This window comes from Protopterus annectens, chromosome 15.part0, assembly GCF_019279795.1.
Source record: "Protopterus annectens isolate FY-2018-M chromosome 15.part0, PAN1.0, whole genome shotgun sequence".
Taxonomy (NCBI): domain Eukaryota; kingdom Metazoa; phylum Chordata; order Ceratodontiformes; family Protopteridae; genus Protopterus; species Protopterus annectens.
Window position 1 is genome coordinate 393,196,028 of NC_056749.1, and position 20,131 is coordinate 393,216,158.

Consider the following 20,131-nt stretch of genomic DNA (forward strand, 5'->3'; position numbering starts at 1 on the left):
CACATGTAGACGCAGGTTCAGAGGGGAGGCTGTTAGAGCTTGCAGAACCAATGCCAAATCCCAAGGTTGTACCAGTTCTCTAAAGGGAGGTTTTAGGTGGATAACCCCCTTCAAGAAAGTTTTACAGAGTCTATGTGACATAAGTGAAGAATCCAGAAAACCAATGTGGAAATTTGAGATGGCAGCTAAATGCACATGATTAGTAGAGGCAGACACCCCAGAGTGGAAAAGATGTGATAAGTAATCCAAAACCACCAAAACTGGAGCTGACAAGGGGTCTAATTGTTGATTTGCTGCCCATAGAGAGAACCTTTTCCATTTATTAAGATAAATTAGCCTGGGGGACAATTTATGAGATGCAATAAGAATATTGTGCACAGGGGAATGAGAGGTTTTCCTGTCTGGCAATCATTGGAAGTAGAGAAACCAAGCTGTCAGTTTCAGGGTTGTTAGATTGGGGTGAGTCAGACCCTGTGGATGGAAGATCAATGTTGGCGATGGATTGAGGATCCACGGTTGATCTAGCAGATGAGGCCAGAGGAAGGGAAACCAGACTTGTCGAGGTTAATATGGAGCAATGAGGATCATTTTGCTTTTCAACTGTTGTGGTTTCTTCAGAAATTGAGAGATGAGGGGGAGAGGAGGATAAGCATAAAGTAGACCCGAGGGCCAAGCATGGACTAGAGTGTCTCTCTGTGACTGTTCCCAAGGGGGGATCAGGGCAAAATAGTTGCTGCACTTGTAGTTGGTTGGGGAGGTAAATAGGTCACAGCAAGGCTGGCCCCAGAAGTTGAAGATTCTTGCTGCTATCATAGGATTGAGGGACCACTCGTGTGGTTGCAGAATGCACCTGCTCAATTTGTCCGCTATCATGTTGGAGCTCCCGGGAATGTGGGTTGCAATTAGAAAGCAGTTGGAAGCTATCACCCATTGCCATATTCTCAAGGCCTCTCAGCATAATGGGTAAGATCTGGTGCCCCCTTGTTTGTTGATGTACAAACCACTGACATGTTGTTTTACTGAATTGCAATAGACCCTGACGGAAGGATGGAATGAAATGCTTGCAACACTAGTAGCACCACCCTTAGTTCCAGAACACTGATATGCAAAAGGGGCTCTGTCTCCAACCAGGTGCCTTGGGCCAATTTTCCCTGACATAGCCCCCCCAACCCCATCTGTGGTCACCGTGGCTATCGGTTGATGGGGGCTGAAGGGGCGAGACCATTGTTGGGGATTTCTAGACGTCCACCAGAATAAATCTTCCTAGCATCTCTGATTTACACTTATCTGAAAAGACAAAGGATGTTGTAGAGGGTATCACTGAGTGACAAGTAGCCACTGAAGGAGCCTCATGTGGAATCTAGCTAGAGGAACAATGGTGATTGAGGCTGCCATTGACCCCAAGATTTGGAGTATAGATCAAGCGGGAGATTTGTGGTGACAGAGCAGTGGTTGAACCTGTTGCCTTATTCTTTGAAGCCTGTTGTCTGGAAGAGATGCTGTGCAATTTCTTGTGTCCAACAGAACCACTATGAATTCCAGAGACTGAGCTGGGGTCATGTTGGACTTCTCCTAGTTGACAGTGATTCCTGGCTTTGTGTTGTGAGGAGAGTATAGTGCAGGTTTTCTTCAAGTAGACGCTTGGTGGGGGTGGTAAGGAGTCAGTCGTCTAGATATGGAAATGCCTGGAATCCTGGAAGTCACAAGTGAGAGATAACCACTGCTATGCATTTGGTGAACACTCTGGGGGCTGTAGAGAGACCGAAGGGCAGAGCTTGAAATTGGTAGTGATTGGCTCTTATGCAGAAGTGGAGGTATCTTCTTGAGCATGTGTCCATTTTTATGTGGTAATACGCATCTTGAAGATCTACAGAGTACATCCAATTGTCTTCTTCCAGGAGAGGAAGGATATACTGAACCATGACCATCTGGAATTTCTCTCTTTTTACAAATTTGTTCAGTGTGCCGAGATCCAAAATTTGCCTCCAGTCCCCTGTCTTTTTTGGCACTAAAAAGAATCTTGAGTAAAAAACGGATCCTATCTAGTCTAGAGGGACCACCTGGATGACTCTTTTGTAGCAACTTTTTGATTTCATGTGCTGCTGCTTCCCTTTGACTGGGCGGAACATCGGGTGATACTCTGCATGAGACTGGACAAAGAAGGAAGGGGATACGATAACCTCTGGATATTATCCATTGTACCCAAGAGTTGGTAGTTATATTTCACCAGGCAGCGGGGTACAAGGAAAAATGACCCCCAACCACTTCCAGAGGTGAGCAGTCGGGCAACTCTTCAGGAGCGCTGATAGGGTTGGCCAGAGAATTAATCTCTGGAACCCCGGTTTCATGGACCTCCTCTGCCCCAAAAGGGGTTGTCTTCCATTGGAGTTTACCCTCTGCCCCTAGGGAAGAACTCAGAATATGCATCACGGAAAGAGCCCTATGATTTTCTGTGCCACATCTTCCCACTCCTCTGATTTCTAGAGTAGAATCATTAAGGAGTGGAGTGTTTGATACTAATGGCAGATAGGGTCTTGGCATCTTGTTCACACCTTGCCAGTATATCCTTCACATTAGGACCAAACAAAGAAGCAGCCTCAATGGGGGCATTAATGAAGGAAGCCTTAAAGGAGTCTACAAAGTCACAAAGGTGCATCCAGGCATGTCGTCTGCTGACTATACCCATGCCTGCCGCTCTAGCCACTCCTTCTGTTGCGTGAGAAATAAGACACATGGAAAAATTGGAAATGGAATCTAAGGTGGCTATCTGAGAAGCCACGTTATCACGGACCTCATCAGAAACAGTTCCTGCTAAGGTTTTAGAGAGCTGGTTGATAAGATCCCTCTGAAGCCAGGTAAAGTGTGCCAAATTGTTCAAAGACCTTATGGTGAAGGTCGATGAATCAAACACACGCTTGCCTAGTCTGTCAATTGCCCAGGACTCCTTGTTGGGTGGATGGACAGTTTGTCTCTCGTCAGCTAAATCCTTCTTAGTTGCAGCCGCCACCACCATAGCATCTACTGGAAGACCTCGTGACCAATGTGGGTGCTCAGCTGGGGGCGATAATATTTTATCTGGTCTCCTTGGTATCACTTCCAGGGTGTAAGGAGCCTTCCATGCATGCTGGACAATGAGATGGACGAGCTCATCGACAGGTAGGGTGACCCAGGCGGTAGGGGGCTGGGCATGAAAAGCCTGCAGGAATACGGATTCCTCAGAGAAAGGATTAGAGGACTTCCAGTCACCCCTTTGTCTAAGGATCTCGAGGATGTCACCAAAGGACACCTCATCTGAGGGTGACCATGGGGACCCTTCCCCATCATCAAAATCTGTATATTCAGTCAACAACTCCTCAGTGGAGTCCATGTGCGTCCTCTTGCATGATGCTTTGCAGGGTACTTCCTCAGTGGGAGGTTCTGGGGAAGACTGCAAAGAGGGGGTCTCCTGAGGAGTAGAAACCTGAGGCTCCTGTGCCTGGTGTCTGGTGGTTGTCGCTTGTGACAGTTGCGGCACAGAGAGGGGAGAGGACTCTGACATGTAAGGTTTGCCAGCAGAGGCATGCTCCCTCTCCATGGTCTGGAAGGCCAGCCCGCCCAAGGAGGGATGGGAGCCCAGAACTAAGCATGACAACCTCGGAAACCAGGGTCACACTCCACCCCGATGAGCTGACCCCTAGACCAGGAGTCTCAATAGGACTGTGAACCATGTGAGAGAGAGAGTATTCCTGGAGGGTGCCATAGAAAAAACTGGCATAGAACCAGGAATGCCTTCTCTCACAGCACAGCCACTGGCCTGAGAAGAGCCCGATGCCCAGTGCACCAAAGGCCACAACGATGACTCCAGTTCCAAAACGAGATCCACTATTGGAGTTGGAGGAAGGGAAGCTGCTGTTGGAGTAATAGGCTTCAAAACTTGAGTAGGAGTTGAAGGAGGAGTGTATGTTGGAGTTTGAGGAGATATACATTCACATGAAGGAGGGAATGTGGACTTCAATGGGTGAGAGAGACTTCTGGCCGCAAGCAACTGGACAACAACCCACAACACATTTTGCTCAGAGAGGTTCCTGGATGAACTCATAGAGAGAGCTGATGGTTATTCTGGCCTTTCTAGAAAGGGACTATACTGATTACCAGCGAATGGATCCAAAGAAGGAGAACACTTGATCCTTGCTAATTTGAGAGGTGCAGAGCCCAGAACCAAGGATGTCTGCACTGAAGAAAATGGTGTGGAGGTAGTCTGTGTTGGGAGCATCAGTGCCATAGAAGTTGAAGGTGTCTGCACCGTAAAGGCAAAGGTCTGCCCCAATGGGTATGGTGCCATCGAGGAAAGTGTCTGCACTGGTAATATGGGTGGTGCCGAGAAGGACTGCACCAAAGAACATGTTGGTGCTGAAAATGTCTGCATCATGGAGGACAGAAACATCATACTCAGAGCCGAAGGGGACTGTACCTGCATGGACGGTGCTGGTATGGGCTGTGACAGAACTGTCAGAGCTATAGTTGTCTGCACTGGGAACTCTGGTGCCAGTGTCGATAAGGAAGACATGGCTTAAGCCAGAATCATTTGGGGCAGTGCCGAGCCTGGAGCCGACAGGGTCACAGGTGGCAGGGCCGAAGTAGTAATAAATTTCACCTTATTATGAGTTGACTCCCTATGATCTCCAGAGGGAAAAGAAGGGAGTGTCCTCGATGATGAAGAGAAAGAATGCCTCTTACGGGTTTTAACAGGAGGGGGGTGAGCCCTCCGATCCAGAAATAGCCTCAGAGAAAGGATATTTGAGAAGACATTTCAAAATGAATTTATTCTTCCTCTCATTAAGAGTCCCGGTCGAAACATTTCTACAAATCCCACATGGGGGATCCACAGTACGGTGGGAGACATTCAGACAGTAGACACATAAGTCATGGCCACTGAAAAGTGGTAACTTATGGCTATAGTCCTTAAACTGCTTAAAACAAACGCAACTTTTCTTATCCAACATAATGATGTGGAGAAGAAGAACAGTACCAAAAAGAAGAGGAAAGGCTACCCAAAAGGGTAAGAAGAGAAAAGGAAGGATTACCAACGATGGTAATGAAGAATTACCTCAGAGGTAAGAAAAGGGTAATAAAGGGAAAAAAGACTAAAGGGGAGAGTCTAAAGTATACGATAGGGTAGGAAAATATTAGTAGAAACTACATGAAAATCTTTAAAGTCAGAACAATATATAAAACTTTCAAAAAATTAGACACTTAGCTGAGAGAGTGGCTTGACACAGGTGCACAGCAACGTGGCAAATGAGATCTGAGGTAACAGGGAGCAGAGCATTCTGGGTAGGAACTTGGCTCAAGAGTTTTTGGCTGAAGCGAGCTTGATATTTGGCCGGCTCAGTTCCGATGATGGAACCAATAACCCATCAGTAAGGAATGAACGAAGATTAACAACATCAGATTAGTATTTTGCTGCATTCCCTTTTCTCCAAGGTATGGTATTATAGCAGGTATGTGAAGGTATAATTCTCCACATCAAGGGATGCAGGGAGTGAAGTCCAATTCATTTAAGAATGCTTTAAAGGTATAACATTAAGTTTCATAATGTTTAGACTTGTACTATATGTTCCTGCAATATCTGCTGGACATTTATTTTTCTTCAGGCAACTAAAAAAAAATTTATGAACTGGGATACAAGTTGGATAACAGATGCTCTCTTTACTGAATTGAAGAGAATCTTTGACCTCATCCACTATACATCACCACTAAAACAACTATGTGATACTGGATTCATTTGCTAATTACCTGTACAATAGAAATATTTAACTAATTTCCAAAAAAAATAATTCCTGTCATATAGACAGCATTACTTCATCTGCAATGGATATTCTTGCCTCAGTAGCTGGGGCTGCTCCAGTGTGACAGAATTAGTTTTGATTTGCTTCAAGATTTGCTCCCTTTTTGATATTCAGCTATGCCAATTGTAACTTTTCTCTGTCTTGTTAAAAAGGCTCATTCCTCTTTACAAATTGCTGCAGGATGGATTTCCCCTTATTCCCCTCTTGTAGTAACACTAAGGTTGATTATAATTGTAGAAGGGATAATAAGTTACAGTTACTTTAGAGGTGCTATATTTGGTCCATAGACACATACTATACAAATGTTGTTTTGGTGAGATTGCTGCTAGCTGAAACCACTGGTAAGCAACTTATTTTAGGTCTACTGTCTTAGATTTATCCAGATATCCAAAATCAACCATGAATCAAATCAGTACTGACAGCAAGTATAAGGAAAAGGTATCAAATCAGTACTGACAGCAAGTATAAGGAAAATGTATCAAATCAGTACTGACAGCAAGTATAAGGAAAAGGTATCAAATCAGTACTGACAGCAAGTATAAGGAAAAGGTATCAAATCAGTACTGACAGCAAGTATAAGGAAAAGGTATCAAATCAGTACTGACAGCAAGTATAAGGAAAAGGTATCAAATCAGTACTGACAGCAAGTATAAGGAAAAGGTATCAAATCAATACTGACAGCAAGTATAAGGAAAAGGTATCAAATCAGTACTGACAGCAAGTATAAGGAAAAGGTATCAAATCAGTACTAACAGCAAGTATAAGGAAAAGGTATCAAATCAGTACTGACAGCAAGTATAAGGAAAAGGTATCAAATCAGTACTGACAGCAAGTATAAGGAAAAGGTATCAAATCAGTACTGACAGCAAGTATAAGTAAATAAGAACAACTAGATAGTCAGATCAAGCAGCATACTGACTTTCTGCGATACAAATATGAATATTTGCATTGCTTTCAAAGTATTGAACAGCATTTAGATAAAATAAGACAGACTAAATTTAAAAAACTTTAAAGGGACCAGTTACAATACAGTACAGGGTCAGCTTATCCCCCACCCCCAGTATCAGAAGGGTGGTCAAAAACAACAGATTGTGAACCACGAGCACAATGGGCATGAGGGCCAGGACACTAATGATATGCAACCGCCTAGGGATGCATTGCAGCGAACAGATTCCTCGAGTTCCCCCCGATAATGAAGAGACCAACAATGACAACATCAGAAGAAGTGAAAGAATCAGAGTTCATAATGGTAATAATAACAACGAAATAAGAAATAACCAACAGCCCACTGCTTCAAATTTTAAACAGGGTTTTCCAAGACGCAACCAAAAGAAACAATGGAACAAGAGAAAGAATCACAACAACAGGAGATGACAGCAATCAATCAACAGAATATAACTTCTGATGTAATTATAAAAAACAAGCAAGGTGATTTTACTGTCTATAACTTCTCCTCCTTTCATGTTTCAGACCAACTGGTGGATATACTGTCAAAAGGCTTAACATTTGTTCCTTCACACAAAATGGACTTGGCACAAACTATATGTGACTTAAAGTTATTTGTGAGGAAATTAAATTTAAAACAACTTTTGGGTGGCCAAATAACTACTAATAATAGTCAACTTAGAGTTGCCAGTTGCTTTAATCCACCATTGCATAATGATTTGTATATTTTTGAAAAGATCTGTGAATTGGACCTCAGGTGTTTAAGTGAAACAAAATATGAATATAAATATAATTTGAGTAAATATGAAAAAGATAGTCTAGAAGTTTTGCTGGCAGCTAACGTGAGGGTAATGAACCCAGATAAAGGAGGGGGTTGGTCTTTATGGATATACCAGCTTACGAAAGGAAAATAAAAGAAATATTAACTTCTGATACATATGAATATGCATCAATTAATGAATACAACAAGGCAAATCAATTAATCAAAAGTTTATTGAATGAATTGTTTATAGAAGCAAGAATAGACTTGCACACATTCAATTATTTAGTGACAGACTCACCCAGGGCATCTTGTATTTTCGGGGTACCGAAAATTCATAAAAGTCTTGATGACCCTCCCTTTAGACCAATAGTAGATGGAAGGAGATCATCCACTTATGCATGTGCCAAATATGTGGATGCTGTAATGAAAAAATATGTGGTAATGGAAGAGTGTATTTTAAAAGATTCTTGGGCATTTTTAGATAAAATTAATAATCTAACATACCAACAAGAATATAATTTTTTGACATTAGATGTGAAGGAGCTATATACAAATATCCCTCATCAGCAAGGGATTGAATGGGCTATAGCAAGAATGAGACAAAAAGGTGCACCAGAAGATGAAATCTCCTTGGTACAAGAGCTCCTTGACATAATACTGTCATATAACTTAATTCTGTTCGATAATCAGTTCTACAGCCAAAAGAAAGGAGTAGCCATGGGCTCTCCATGTGGTTCTAGTTATGCTAATTTAGTGATGTAATTTTGGGAAAATACATATATTTTCAAGAATTGATCACATGGAAATTTGATTAAATTCTATGTGAGATTTATTGACGACATTTTTATGATCATCAAGGGTGATGAGCATAGTGCTAATAATTTGATAAGAACACTAAATAAAACCACAGGCTTTTTGCATTTAACATATACTTTCAATACTACTTCTATTGCATTTTTGGATGTAGAGCTCACTAAAAACAAACAGTATAAAGTATATGAAGTGAAAATATTTAGGAAATCTACATATTCAAATAAATTTTTACACTATTCAAGTGCACATCCAATACATCAAAAAAGGTCTATAATTAAGGGTCAGTTGGTACGAGCGGCGCAAATGATTAATTCGGTGGAATGTTTTGTGGAAGAATGTTTGAATTTGAAACAGATGTTTCTGAACAGAGCATATCCTCCGAATTTAATAGAAGAATTGATAGAAGAGGTCATATATAAAAGGACTAATGGATTTTTTAAACCTATATTAAAACAACAAAGTAATGATTGTATGAATAACCAGAATCACTTAGACATTAAGGTAACAACACAAGGAGTTATACAACAATCAAATCATGTTGACTATAATTTGTCATGTATTTTAACCTTTTCCCTAGATTTCAATAACATAAGAAAAATTATCATTAAAAATTGGGGTATATTACAATATGACAACATGTTACTTTCAAAATTAGGAACATCACCAAAAGTAGTTTGGAGAAAAGGGTTAAGCTTTAAAGAATTGTTGCACAAACAGAAACAAAAAAATCCCCCAATAGTCAATAGGGGTATGATGCAATGTGGTAATTGTTCATATTGTCACTTAATGAAACTAGGAAGTATAATTGAAATTAATGTTTTTATTTTACATACTAAAGGTAAATTTAATTGTAATTTGAAAGGAGTAGTATATATAGCAACTTGTCAGGGTTGTCCGTCCTTTTATGTAGGGAAAACAGAGCAAAGATTAAGAGACAGGGTGTATGAGCACCTTAGAAGTATTCATTTACAAAAAGAAGAAAATGCCCTTGCAAGGCATATTCTGAGTTTCCCTAATCACAGATTCAGTTTCAAAGTTATTGATCAGGTTATGCAGGATATGAGGGGGGGGGTCTCTTTGGTTTATTATTAGAAAAAAATCGAACTTTTATGGCAAATCAGGCTTAATGCCTATATGTTCCCAGGATTAAATGTGAAATGTTCATTAATGTGTTTATTAAAGCTCAAAAGTTTGGATAGATAAATTTTATTCCATGTAGAAATTATTCATTAATTATTAATAGTAAAAATGTAATAAGCTGAAGTATTATTTTAGTTAATTAGTGCTCAGAAATGCTCAGAAATGGAATGTCAAATTGTTATATTTTAGCAGGCGAGTTATTACATGTACTGGTATTTTATACATGTAGGCACGAATACGCATGGAATTAGAAGATGAATATTATCAGGCATAAACCATAAGTTAAAAAGAAATGAAATAAAAAAAGTTTCACTTCATTTGAGATTTTGATAGTAGGTTTTAATAATATAATATATCCGTAAGGATATGTTTTAGTTAATCTAAATAAATAAATATGTGGATGGGACTGCATCATAATTTGTTGATTTTTATACAGAGGTATTGCTGTGTATTTGTTATAAGGTAAAGTTACATATGAACCATTTTAATATAATATATAACTATTTTAGAAATATCTAAGGGCATATATGTTTAAGAATTAATTGTCTGATTACGTTATGTGGCGGGAAGCTTATAAATTTAGCTTTCAAATTTTAACTGACAGTTTCTTTGTCTTTTTCTCAGATGAAGTCTAATGATTTTTGTTAGATGAAAAACGTGGTTATTGAGCATTTAAATAAACTCAGTGGGTTCGAAGAGTGTCGACTTTGTAGCTTTTTTTGTAATAGTTTGTTTTCATTTTGTTTTTTATGATATTCAGCTATGCCAATTGTAACTTTTCTCTGTCTTGTTAAAAAGGCTCATTCCTCCTTAAAAACTGCTGCAGGATGGATTTCTCCTTATTCCCCTCTTGTAGTAACACTAAGGTTGATTATAGTTGTAGAAGGGATAATAAGTTACAGTTACTTTAGAGGTGCTATATTTGGTTCATAGACACATACTATACAAATGTTGTTTTGGTGAGATTGCTGCTAGCTGAAACCATTGGTAAGCAACTTATTTTAGGTCTACTGTCTTAGATTTATCCAGATATCCAAAACCAACCATGAATCAAATCAGTACTGACAGCAAGTATAAGGAAAAGGTATCAAATCAGTACTGACAGCAAGTATAAGGAAAATGTATCAAATCAGTACTGACAGCAAGTAAAAGGAAAATGTATCAAATCAGTACTGACAGCAAGTATAAGGAAAAGGTATCAAATCAGTACTGACAGCAAGTATAAGGAAAAGGTATCAAATCAGTACTGACAGCAAGTATAAGGAAAAGGTATCAAATCAGTACTGACAGCAAGTATAAGGAAAAGGTATCAAATCAATGCTGAGAGCAAGTATAAGGAAAGGGTATCAAATCAGTACTGACAGCAAGTATAAGGAAAAGGTATCAAATCAGTAATGACAGCAAGTATAGGGAAAAGGTTTCTGAACAAATATTTTGTTAGTGACTTTCAGGTTATCTAATTAGTATGGGACAACAAAATGGAAAGTAATAAGGCACAACCATTACAATGATCATGGCGGGGTCATGTGCATCAAAAACAAGATTATTGTAAGCCTCCAGACCCGCAGTTGTAATCTCCAGATAAGTAATGGTATATGAGGCACTAATATATCCTCAGTAACTATAGTATTTAATAACGACTGTGTAATAAAATGCACAAAGGCAAAAACATTGAAAGTGACTCACTAGAAGATAGGGGATAGGATTGAATGACAGCACACAGGCTATGGTAGTCATGGGTTAGACAATAACAGAGCTCCTTACTTAGGTAGCCCACTGTCTAACTAAGGAGGCTATTTTGAGAGATGTGTACTCTCTACTTTTTCTCACAGCTGTCTGTAGTGCTGTTTTGACTATTGTGAGAAGCTCCTTGTACTCAGCAAGAAAGGATACTAATTTGGTCTTTCAGTACCCTGTTATAGCTTTTTTGACTACTTGAAGCATCACTTAGAGAACTAGATGAGGAAATTAAAAGTTAGCAGGTATGCCATACAACACCAAATTCACTCAGTCTTCCATTTTAATAGAAAAATGAAATCCCTATGTCACTCCAGAATGCATCTCAAAATTGTTGCAGAGATGGGGAATTCCAGATTATATTTTCCCATAAGTAAACTTGGAAACATATTGAAAGACAGCATCTAACTTACAATGAAGTAAACTCAAGCTTTGTACATGTGTCTGTGTCTGTACAGGATTATAAAAGTAGTCAGTGACACTTTCTTTAGTTGCACATTTATTTGTAAAAGATCATCAATGGCATATTTCATTGTAATTATGTGTGAAAAAGAAGTGTTTGGGGTGGGAAATAATCCTGATGAGGCTACCCCAGCCCATATTGGTTTAATTGTCTAAGACAGTTGTGGTTAAGGTTGAAATATGTTTTCATGATGCACTTTGATTGACAAAGTAGATGGCAGACAGCTGTGCTAGACTGCTACACTGCCAGGGTGTGGGAATGTGCCTTTTCACTGGTATTGTGCAATCTTAGTGTTAGAATATTTAAGTTACATAAGGGTTTGGGCTTACCTCCTACAAAAAACAGTAGTTTTGATTTTCATGGTCAAAAGTTATGCCTCAGAGCATTCGCTTTAGGGTTTCATAATTTTTTTTTTTTACTTTTTGCAGTCAATACTTCCCTGTAGATTCATAGTGTATATATATACACACACACACACACACACACACACACACACACACACACACACACACATATATATATATATATATATATATATATATATATATATAGATCTACTACTAATGGTTGATGCACAGAAATGTCAGCATACTTTACACTGACACACTTTTGTTGACAAAAACATGTCAACATGCAACAATGCATGCTCTAAGGCTACAAGTCACAACATGCAAAGAAAAGTAAAGTGTTTTTGCAGGTCGGCAAGTTCCCCTGCTATTTATAAATGCTAACTCTGAAAGTGAACAATCCACTGGGAAAGGGCATATCCCCCTACCCTGGGAACAGTCACTCTTGCATGGCTGTTGACAATTTGCACATGTCATCTTGAGTAGGATGATAATACACAGGTCAACTATCCAAAATTTTGATTTACACCAGGACTCCCAAATCTTTTGGGTTTCTAATACCATGATGGGAATGGACCCCATTCCTAAATCAAAGTACGATTAAAGTTCATGAAATTAGTATTATTTCACTCTTTGATATCAGCCAGTAGTGCTCTTTGCAGCACCTGTAATCTGCCCAGTAATGACTCCTTCTGCAGAACCCAGACTGTAAAAGTAGCCAACTCCAAATCCAGCTCCAGACAAGTGACAAGTGGAGTACCTCAGGGTTCAGTCCTGGGACCGCTCTTGTTTGGCATCTACTTCTCTAAAGTACAGGCCAACATTAAGGGACTCTGGCTAACAAAGTTTGCAGATGACTGCAAACTGGGAGCCATTATTGAATCCCCAAATGATGTGGATTCAATACAAAAGGGCCTTACAGAAACAGATGCTTGGTGCCAGAGCCATGGGCTCAAGCTTAATGCCAAGAAATGTAAAGTTATCCCCTTTGGGAAAAACCATGTACAAATGAATTACCACATAGGTGGCAGTACACTAAACACTGAAAGTGTGATGAGAGACTTAGAGACACAGGTGGACAGTGGTCTTACCTTCAATAACCACATCGCCACAACAGTCAGGAAATGCTTCTATGTGGCACACCTCATCACTAAGGGCTTTTCATCCAGAAAAAAGGAGGTCATTGTCCCACTGTACTCATCCCTCATTAGACCCATTATAGAGTACAACACCCTGTTTGGTATGTACCTCACAAGATATCTGCAACTGCTGGAAAGGCCGCAGAAATACCTCACTAAAAGAATCACAGGCCTAAAGCAGATGCCCTATTCTGACCATCTAAAAAAACTCCAGCTATACTCTGTGGCATATCGTTTACTCAGAGGTGATCTCTGCTTAACATACAAGGCCATGTCAAACCCTGAGCTGTTGGACATGCTCCACTTAAAGAAATCCCAATCCCTCAGAGCCACATGCTCCAGGGATCTAAACCTTGTAATCACAATGAACAAAACATGATGGAGGGATAGGTTCCTGACCCAGAGACTCCCCATACTCTGGAATAGACTGCCCATACATGTCAAGCAGAGCCCCTCCTTGGCCCTCTTCAAAAGGAACCATGACGATTGGATGGGAGATAGGAAATTCACCCTGGGGATCACGTCAGTCACCCTGCTATACAGGGGTCCAGGGAAGTAAATATTTTGGGAAGAAATATCCAGGGAATTGTTATGGCTAGGCTTGTATAGGCCCTAGGGCCAATAGCCTAGTACCAACCTATGAACCTATGAAGTTACATGTATTGGTATCATACCTAGATATGATTGTAGACTCTTCTTTATAAGACCTGTTGCTCCTACTACTATTGGAACTGTCTGGGTATATTTCTTCCACAGTGCTCTCGTTTCTGCCTGCAAATCCTGATATTTTATGACTTTGTGTCTCTCTGTACACAGGACACTGTAGTCTCTGGGTGTGGTGATTTCAATGATCAATGCTACTTTTGTTTTCTTTTCCTAGACCACGATATCTGATTTTCTAGCATCTATCTTTTGAACTGTTGGTAATGGATGATCCCTTGTGATGTAGACACTTCAGTACCATAATATTTGCACAATCCCCAGTGCAACAGTCTTGCTACATTATTATGCCTTTCAGTTTAAAGTCCTTCTGCCATTAGTATGTCGCAACCAGCAACAAGGTGTGCAACTGTTTCCAAGTCGGTTTTACAAAACCTACATTTGTCTGTTTCTCCCACATGTTCAATAGTCTTTGTAAACCAAGGTGTATGCAGCCCACTATCTTGGGCCGCCAATATTAACCTTTCATCTTGTGGTTTGAATTTGCATCTCCTTAACCATTCCTGTGTTAATTCCTGATCAACATGAAGATCTTCCAGAAGTTTTCTATACTTGCAACTATATTTATGCATTTTCCGCATTTCTTGCCTTCTCATCTGATCCTTCACCTTATATTATTTCTTTTTTTTTTTTTGGCACATTCAGTTGCTGCCTGATTTTTATCTACTTCTGGTTTGATTTCCATTCTTGCTTGACACAAGATATGCTTCTGTTAAATTAAGTAGAGAAGTCATCTTAGGTTTATTCTCCTCATGTTTCAAAACTTTTACTATGTTTGGGTCTTGTGAGGTCAGCAGATATGTGTTGAGTCCCACAATTGCAGATCTATACATATTATCAATTTCAAGGAGGCCCATCCCTCCTTCGGAATGGGGAATATATAATCTCGGTATGCAATGATTTTTAAAAATCATTTGGTGAGCATGAAGCATCCTTCTTGTTTTGCTATCTAATCTATCCAGCATGTTTTGGGGCCAATTACTCCAAAACTGTAAGTACAGGAATAGCAAATTGGTTTATAGCTTGGATTTTATTCCTAGACGTCATTACTGTTTTCAGGATTAATTGCTCAAGTTCTTTTATATCACATTCTTGTCTCAAACAACGAAGGTTAAAGACACACCAACTAATAATCCACAGAAAAAAGAAGAACCGAGGTCCAGATCCACTCAGAAATACTGTTTATTGAGCGCTTTCGTCTCTCTAATGGAAACTTCCTCAGAATGAAGTACAAATTACCCAACATCCCTTTTATATAAAACATATAACAATCACCTGTACAAATAATGAAATTTCTTAAAGCAACAATGCCATAAAATGTAAAGGCATAATATAAAAGCATAACAAAATATCTATTTTAAAACACATACATTGCATAAGAATGAAGAAAGGAATACATAATAACTTCACATGCACATACATTGCATAAGAACGAACAAAGGAATACATAATAACTTCACATGCACATGTGAACACTCTTAAAAACAGTCCATTACTTCCCTGGACCCCTGTATAGCAGGGCAACTGACTGGTACTACTAACTGTACCTGGTCTGCGTCACTGCTGAAGATGTTCCAATTGTGTTGAATTATATTCTTAATATTATAAAAATACTGGTTAAACTTAAAAATAGCTGATTTCTTGAAGGTATTACTACTAATCTGTCCTACCTCATTTTGAATACCTCCCCCTGTTCCAAGCAGGGGTGTAAAATGTCCACTCAACCTTTTCTTTGTAACTTCTTGGAGAACATCTTCAGCATTGATGCAGACCAGGTACAGTTAGTAGTACCAGCCCAGAACATTGTATCAAAAGAGATTGTAGTATAAAAACATGTTGGAAAGACAAAAACAGGGACTGGATAAAGGTGTAGGTATGGTTAAATGTGGATACTGTTTACAGTTCCAGCACATTCTTGAAGGGAAAGACATTTTGATCCCTAACGATGGGAAACATATTATAAAAGGGAAAATGTCATGTAACAGCAAAGGTGTGGTGTATTTGGCTCTATGCTCAAAATGTCCTTGTTACTACATGGACAAAACGAAAAATGCATTGTGGAGTAGGATTTATCAGCATTATTATGATATTAATAGGAAGGATAAAAAAATGCAATAGCAGTCTATATTAATGCCAATGAAGAACACAGCTTTAATAGGAAAAAGAGGGGGACCCTTGAATGACTTCCTGGAATTAGCAGAACTGAAACGGCAAATTAAAAGAAATGCAACAGTGAGCCCTGGACTAAACAGTGCTGGGTCCATCAGTTCTGTTTTAAGATTGAAAGCACAATTTTTTCTATAAAGAAGGTTTTAATATGTCAACTGTTTTTAAGAGTGTTCACATGTGCATGTGAAGTTATTATGTATTCCTTTGTTCGTTCTTATGCAATGTATGTGTCTTAGAATAAATATTTTGTTATGCTTTTATATTATGCCTTTACATTTTATGGCATTGTTGCTTTAAGAAATTTCATTATTTGTAGAGGTGATTGTTATATGTTTTATATAAAAGGGATGTTGGGTAATGTATACTTCATTCTGAGGAAGTTTCCATTAGAGAGATGAAAGCACTCAGTAAACAATATTTTTGAGTGGATCTGGACCTCGGACATTCTTATCCCAAACTGATGTTTTCCTGGTGGTGTTTTTCTGCTTTAAAGGTTGCATTTGCACATTTATCAAGACCAAATGACATTCTTATATCATCTGAAAAAGTTTTGACAGCTTGCAGTTGTGCTTTCAGTTCTTCATCTGATGAGCTGTACAGTTTTAAGTCATTGACAAAGAGAAGATGAGAAGTCTTTAAACTTTGTTGTTTTCTAGGAGCCAGATTATAACCATGGTCTAAGCTGTTAAGTAAACAGCTTAATGGGTTAGGGGCAAGGCAGAACAGTATTGGTAACAAAGAGTCACTCTGGAATATCCCCCTTTGAATTTTTATCCCTGGGATAATAATTTGTCCTTCATCATGGCTTAATTGCAAAGTGGTCTGCCACTGTTTCATGGTCACTGTAATTTGATTGATTAGTGTAGGGTGTATCTTATACATTTTTAAGCACTCTTTTATCCATGAATGTGAGATAATATCAAATGCTTTTTTGTAGTCAATCCATGCCATACTTAGATTCTTCCCCTTTTTACAGTTCTCCACTATAACTTTATTTAACTACAAATGATCCTTTGTTCCATATGACTTTCTTTCATTGCCCTTTTCTTCTCCTGCCATAATTGAGTTTTCTTCTAAATGACTATAAATTCTGTTGGCATCAATTCCACTGTATAGTTTATATGTCATCGAAATGCAAGTTATTGGCCTATAATTTTTAGGGTAGCTTGCAGGTTCACTCTTAAGTAGGAGCATTGTTTTTCCTGTTGTTAACCAGGTTGGTGTCTTTTCGGGGTGTGCATATAAATAGTTCGTACTCATAGATAAATCTTCATGCAAAGATGTTAACACTTTCAGCCAAAAGTTAGGTACTGCATCTGGGCCTGGGGTTTTTCAATTAGAGACTTTTCTTAACTTTGTTTCAATCTCTCTGGCTGTTACTCTATCCCATTTCATATTCTGTACCTTTAAACCTCTTATTCTTTCTTTAACTTCTTCTATCCATTTAGTATCTTTGTTATGTTCCACAGGATATTCATAGATACTTCTCCAGTATCTATTTCTTCCTTTTCTGGTGGTCTTTCAATTCCTTTTACCTTATTTTACAGTTCTCTATAAAACTTTTTGGGTCACCAATACATTGCTTCTTTTGTACTTTTCTTTTATATTTATCTTCATATCTTCTAAGTTTTTCCACCTGTGCTGAATTTTTTAGTTTATTTGTGATAGTGCATGATAGACCCTGGTCTATTCTAATACTGCACATTGTTTTTATCATGTCTATCTTTCTGAGTATTTTTGTTGATCTGTTCCCTCATCTATACTCTTCTAATAGTGACACTTCTCTTCTTAGTTTCTTTATAGTTTTCTCTATTCGATACTTCCATGATGGTATTCAATTTCTCCCCTTCCTTTCCCTTTTTCAATAAAGTAACATGCACCCATATATTATTATATTATTCCAACACTACACAGCAATAAGGAAGATGTTATTAATCCCACTGTATTCTTATCTGCACTCAGCTCTGAGCATATCTGCAAGCACATTTCTGCAACATCTCCCACACATACACACACTGCCTTCATCTGCATACAAGAATGCACCATTAAATACACTAAGAACACAAGCAAACACACAAAGGCAACCATACCCTCAATGAAATCGCTGGCATCTTCTCAGATTAACTAATAATAACGTACAACAGTATTAATGAAGGAAACAGAAACTGACAGAAAAGGGATGATGATTGCTGTTTCAGAGGAGTAGATTATCCAAGTACAAACACACATATGTAGACAGATATTAACATAAATATAGACATGTGAGTGAGATATCTCCTGGCATACTCATTCCTGAGTGATACAGTATACAAGGCTCTTACACCTTTTATTCCTTTTGTTCTGTTATAAATTGTCACTTTCTTGTAATTCTTACTGGCTGCAGAAGACACTTTCTTCTTATCCAAAAAAATAAATTTTAGCAAGTGACTATGGTGTAAAGTAAAAAAAAAAAAAAAACAACAACAGATACCATGGGTTGGTGTCTTGTCTCTTCTTCTCACCCCTGTTGCTCTGCTTCTGTCATTCTCTGAACCCATATGGTGGCCCTCTCCTTCAATTAATGTGTAATATTTCCCAGTGTCATGGTCCAGGAAATAGCTAGGAGATTCCGAACCTTTCATACCTGACTTTCCCATTCCATACTTGTTGATGTCATCACAGGATACTATTCCGATGTCATCTCTGTAAAAATAAAAGAAAATAGGACAGCAATGTTCAGAGCTCATCATTCATAACAGCATTTAGAATGCAGAGAAAGTTTAAGGGGGATTTCCCTAAATGTTCTCTGTAGTATTTTATTGATATCTATAAGGTTATAAGATTTTATTTGATTATTAAATTTAAAAAAACAGGTAAACAGGCTTTGACAGTGTAAGCACTTAACATATGTTCATTTTCAAAACACAATAAGCACAGATAATATACAGCACTGTGCTGTATATAACTCCCAAAATTTCCAGTAATGACTTGAAATTGCATATATGTAATGATTGCAACGATGGGTAGACTGGGTTCATTTATGCAACACAAATTATTTAACTAAACCAACATTATTCTTGATTAAAATTAAGTCAAGAGTAATACAAAAGCAATGACAAACAGCAGTCTGATATCATCTGGGCTAGCATAATTTACATCTTTGCTTTATTCTGGTTTCCAGGAAGTACTATTGGAGTGTGCACTGACATATACAGCAGTTAATAGCAAGCAGATGTCAAAGTTGACTGCATTGCTGCTTTGAATTTTTGTTTTGGCATTCTTTTGGCTAAACTTTGCTTTTGAAAGATTTTAGGATTTTTTGGCAAGTTTATAAAAACAGATTTATATCATCTGGATTCAAAGAGTAAAATAAAAAAAGACTATCATCATTTTTCTTGTAAGTAATGTTACATTAACTCTTTGCCATGAGAGGAAGGTTAAGAAAAATAAAAGAAAAGGAGGCCAAAGATAATTTCACTTTGTAATCATAGACTTCAAAGTAACAAATATTAAATCACAATATCATCCAAAAGTAAAAATCTCTGTTTCACAGGCACCAGAGAAGCTATCTTCCCAGGGAGGGTAAAAATACTGGCATACATATTTCTATTCCACTTTAAAACAAAAACACACTATTCATATTCCAGCATTTGATTCATAGCTCTCTACAATCATAATATTGCTCATTTTGCTCTTGATTTAGAATGCAATTGGAAGGCTTTCACAGGCATTTGTTAATCAGAAATCTTCTGTTGGTAGTATTTATTTCAAAGTGTGTGTGTGCGTGTGTGCAGTGTGTATGTGTGTGTGTGTGTGTGTGTGTGTGTGTGTGTGTGTGTGTGTGTGTGTGTGTGTGTGTGTGTGTGTGTGTGTGTGTGTGTAAACGTGTCACAGTATATGTGTGTGTGTGTGTGTGTGTGTGTGTGTGTAAATGTGTCACAGTGTGTTTTGTCTTCCCTGCAAGACAGTAGCCAAGGCAACAGCTGAAAAAAGTTTTTGACTATTAGATAATATTTTGATTTTTAATTTCACTTTATAACAGACTTTCCCTCTAGGTACAAAAAAGCATATGGTAAAATCAGCAGGCA

At 38.4% G+C, this 20,131-nt stretch overlaps 1 protein-coding gene across 1 annotated transcript in view; it reads right to left on the reverse strand.

Annotated features, from left to right (window-relative positions):
• LOC122789837 (connector enhancer of kinase suppressor of ras 2-like) overlaps window positions 1-20,131 on the reverse strand; it is a 2,725,661-nt gene that overhangs the window by 84,390 nt on the left and 2,621,140 nt on the right. Inside the window, exon 11 of the mRNA XM_044057275.1 lies at window positions 18,535-18,746. Within this exon, the coding sequence (XP_043913210.1) occupies window positions 18,535-18,746 (212 nt within the window). The remainder of the gene's footprint in view (window positions 1-18,534; window positions 18,747-20,131) is intronic.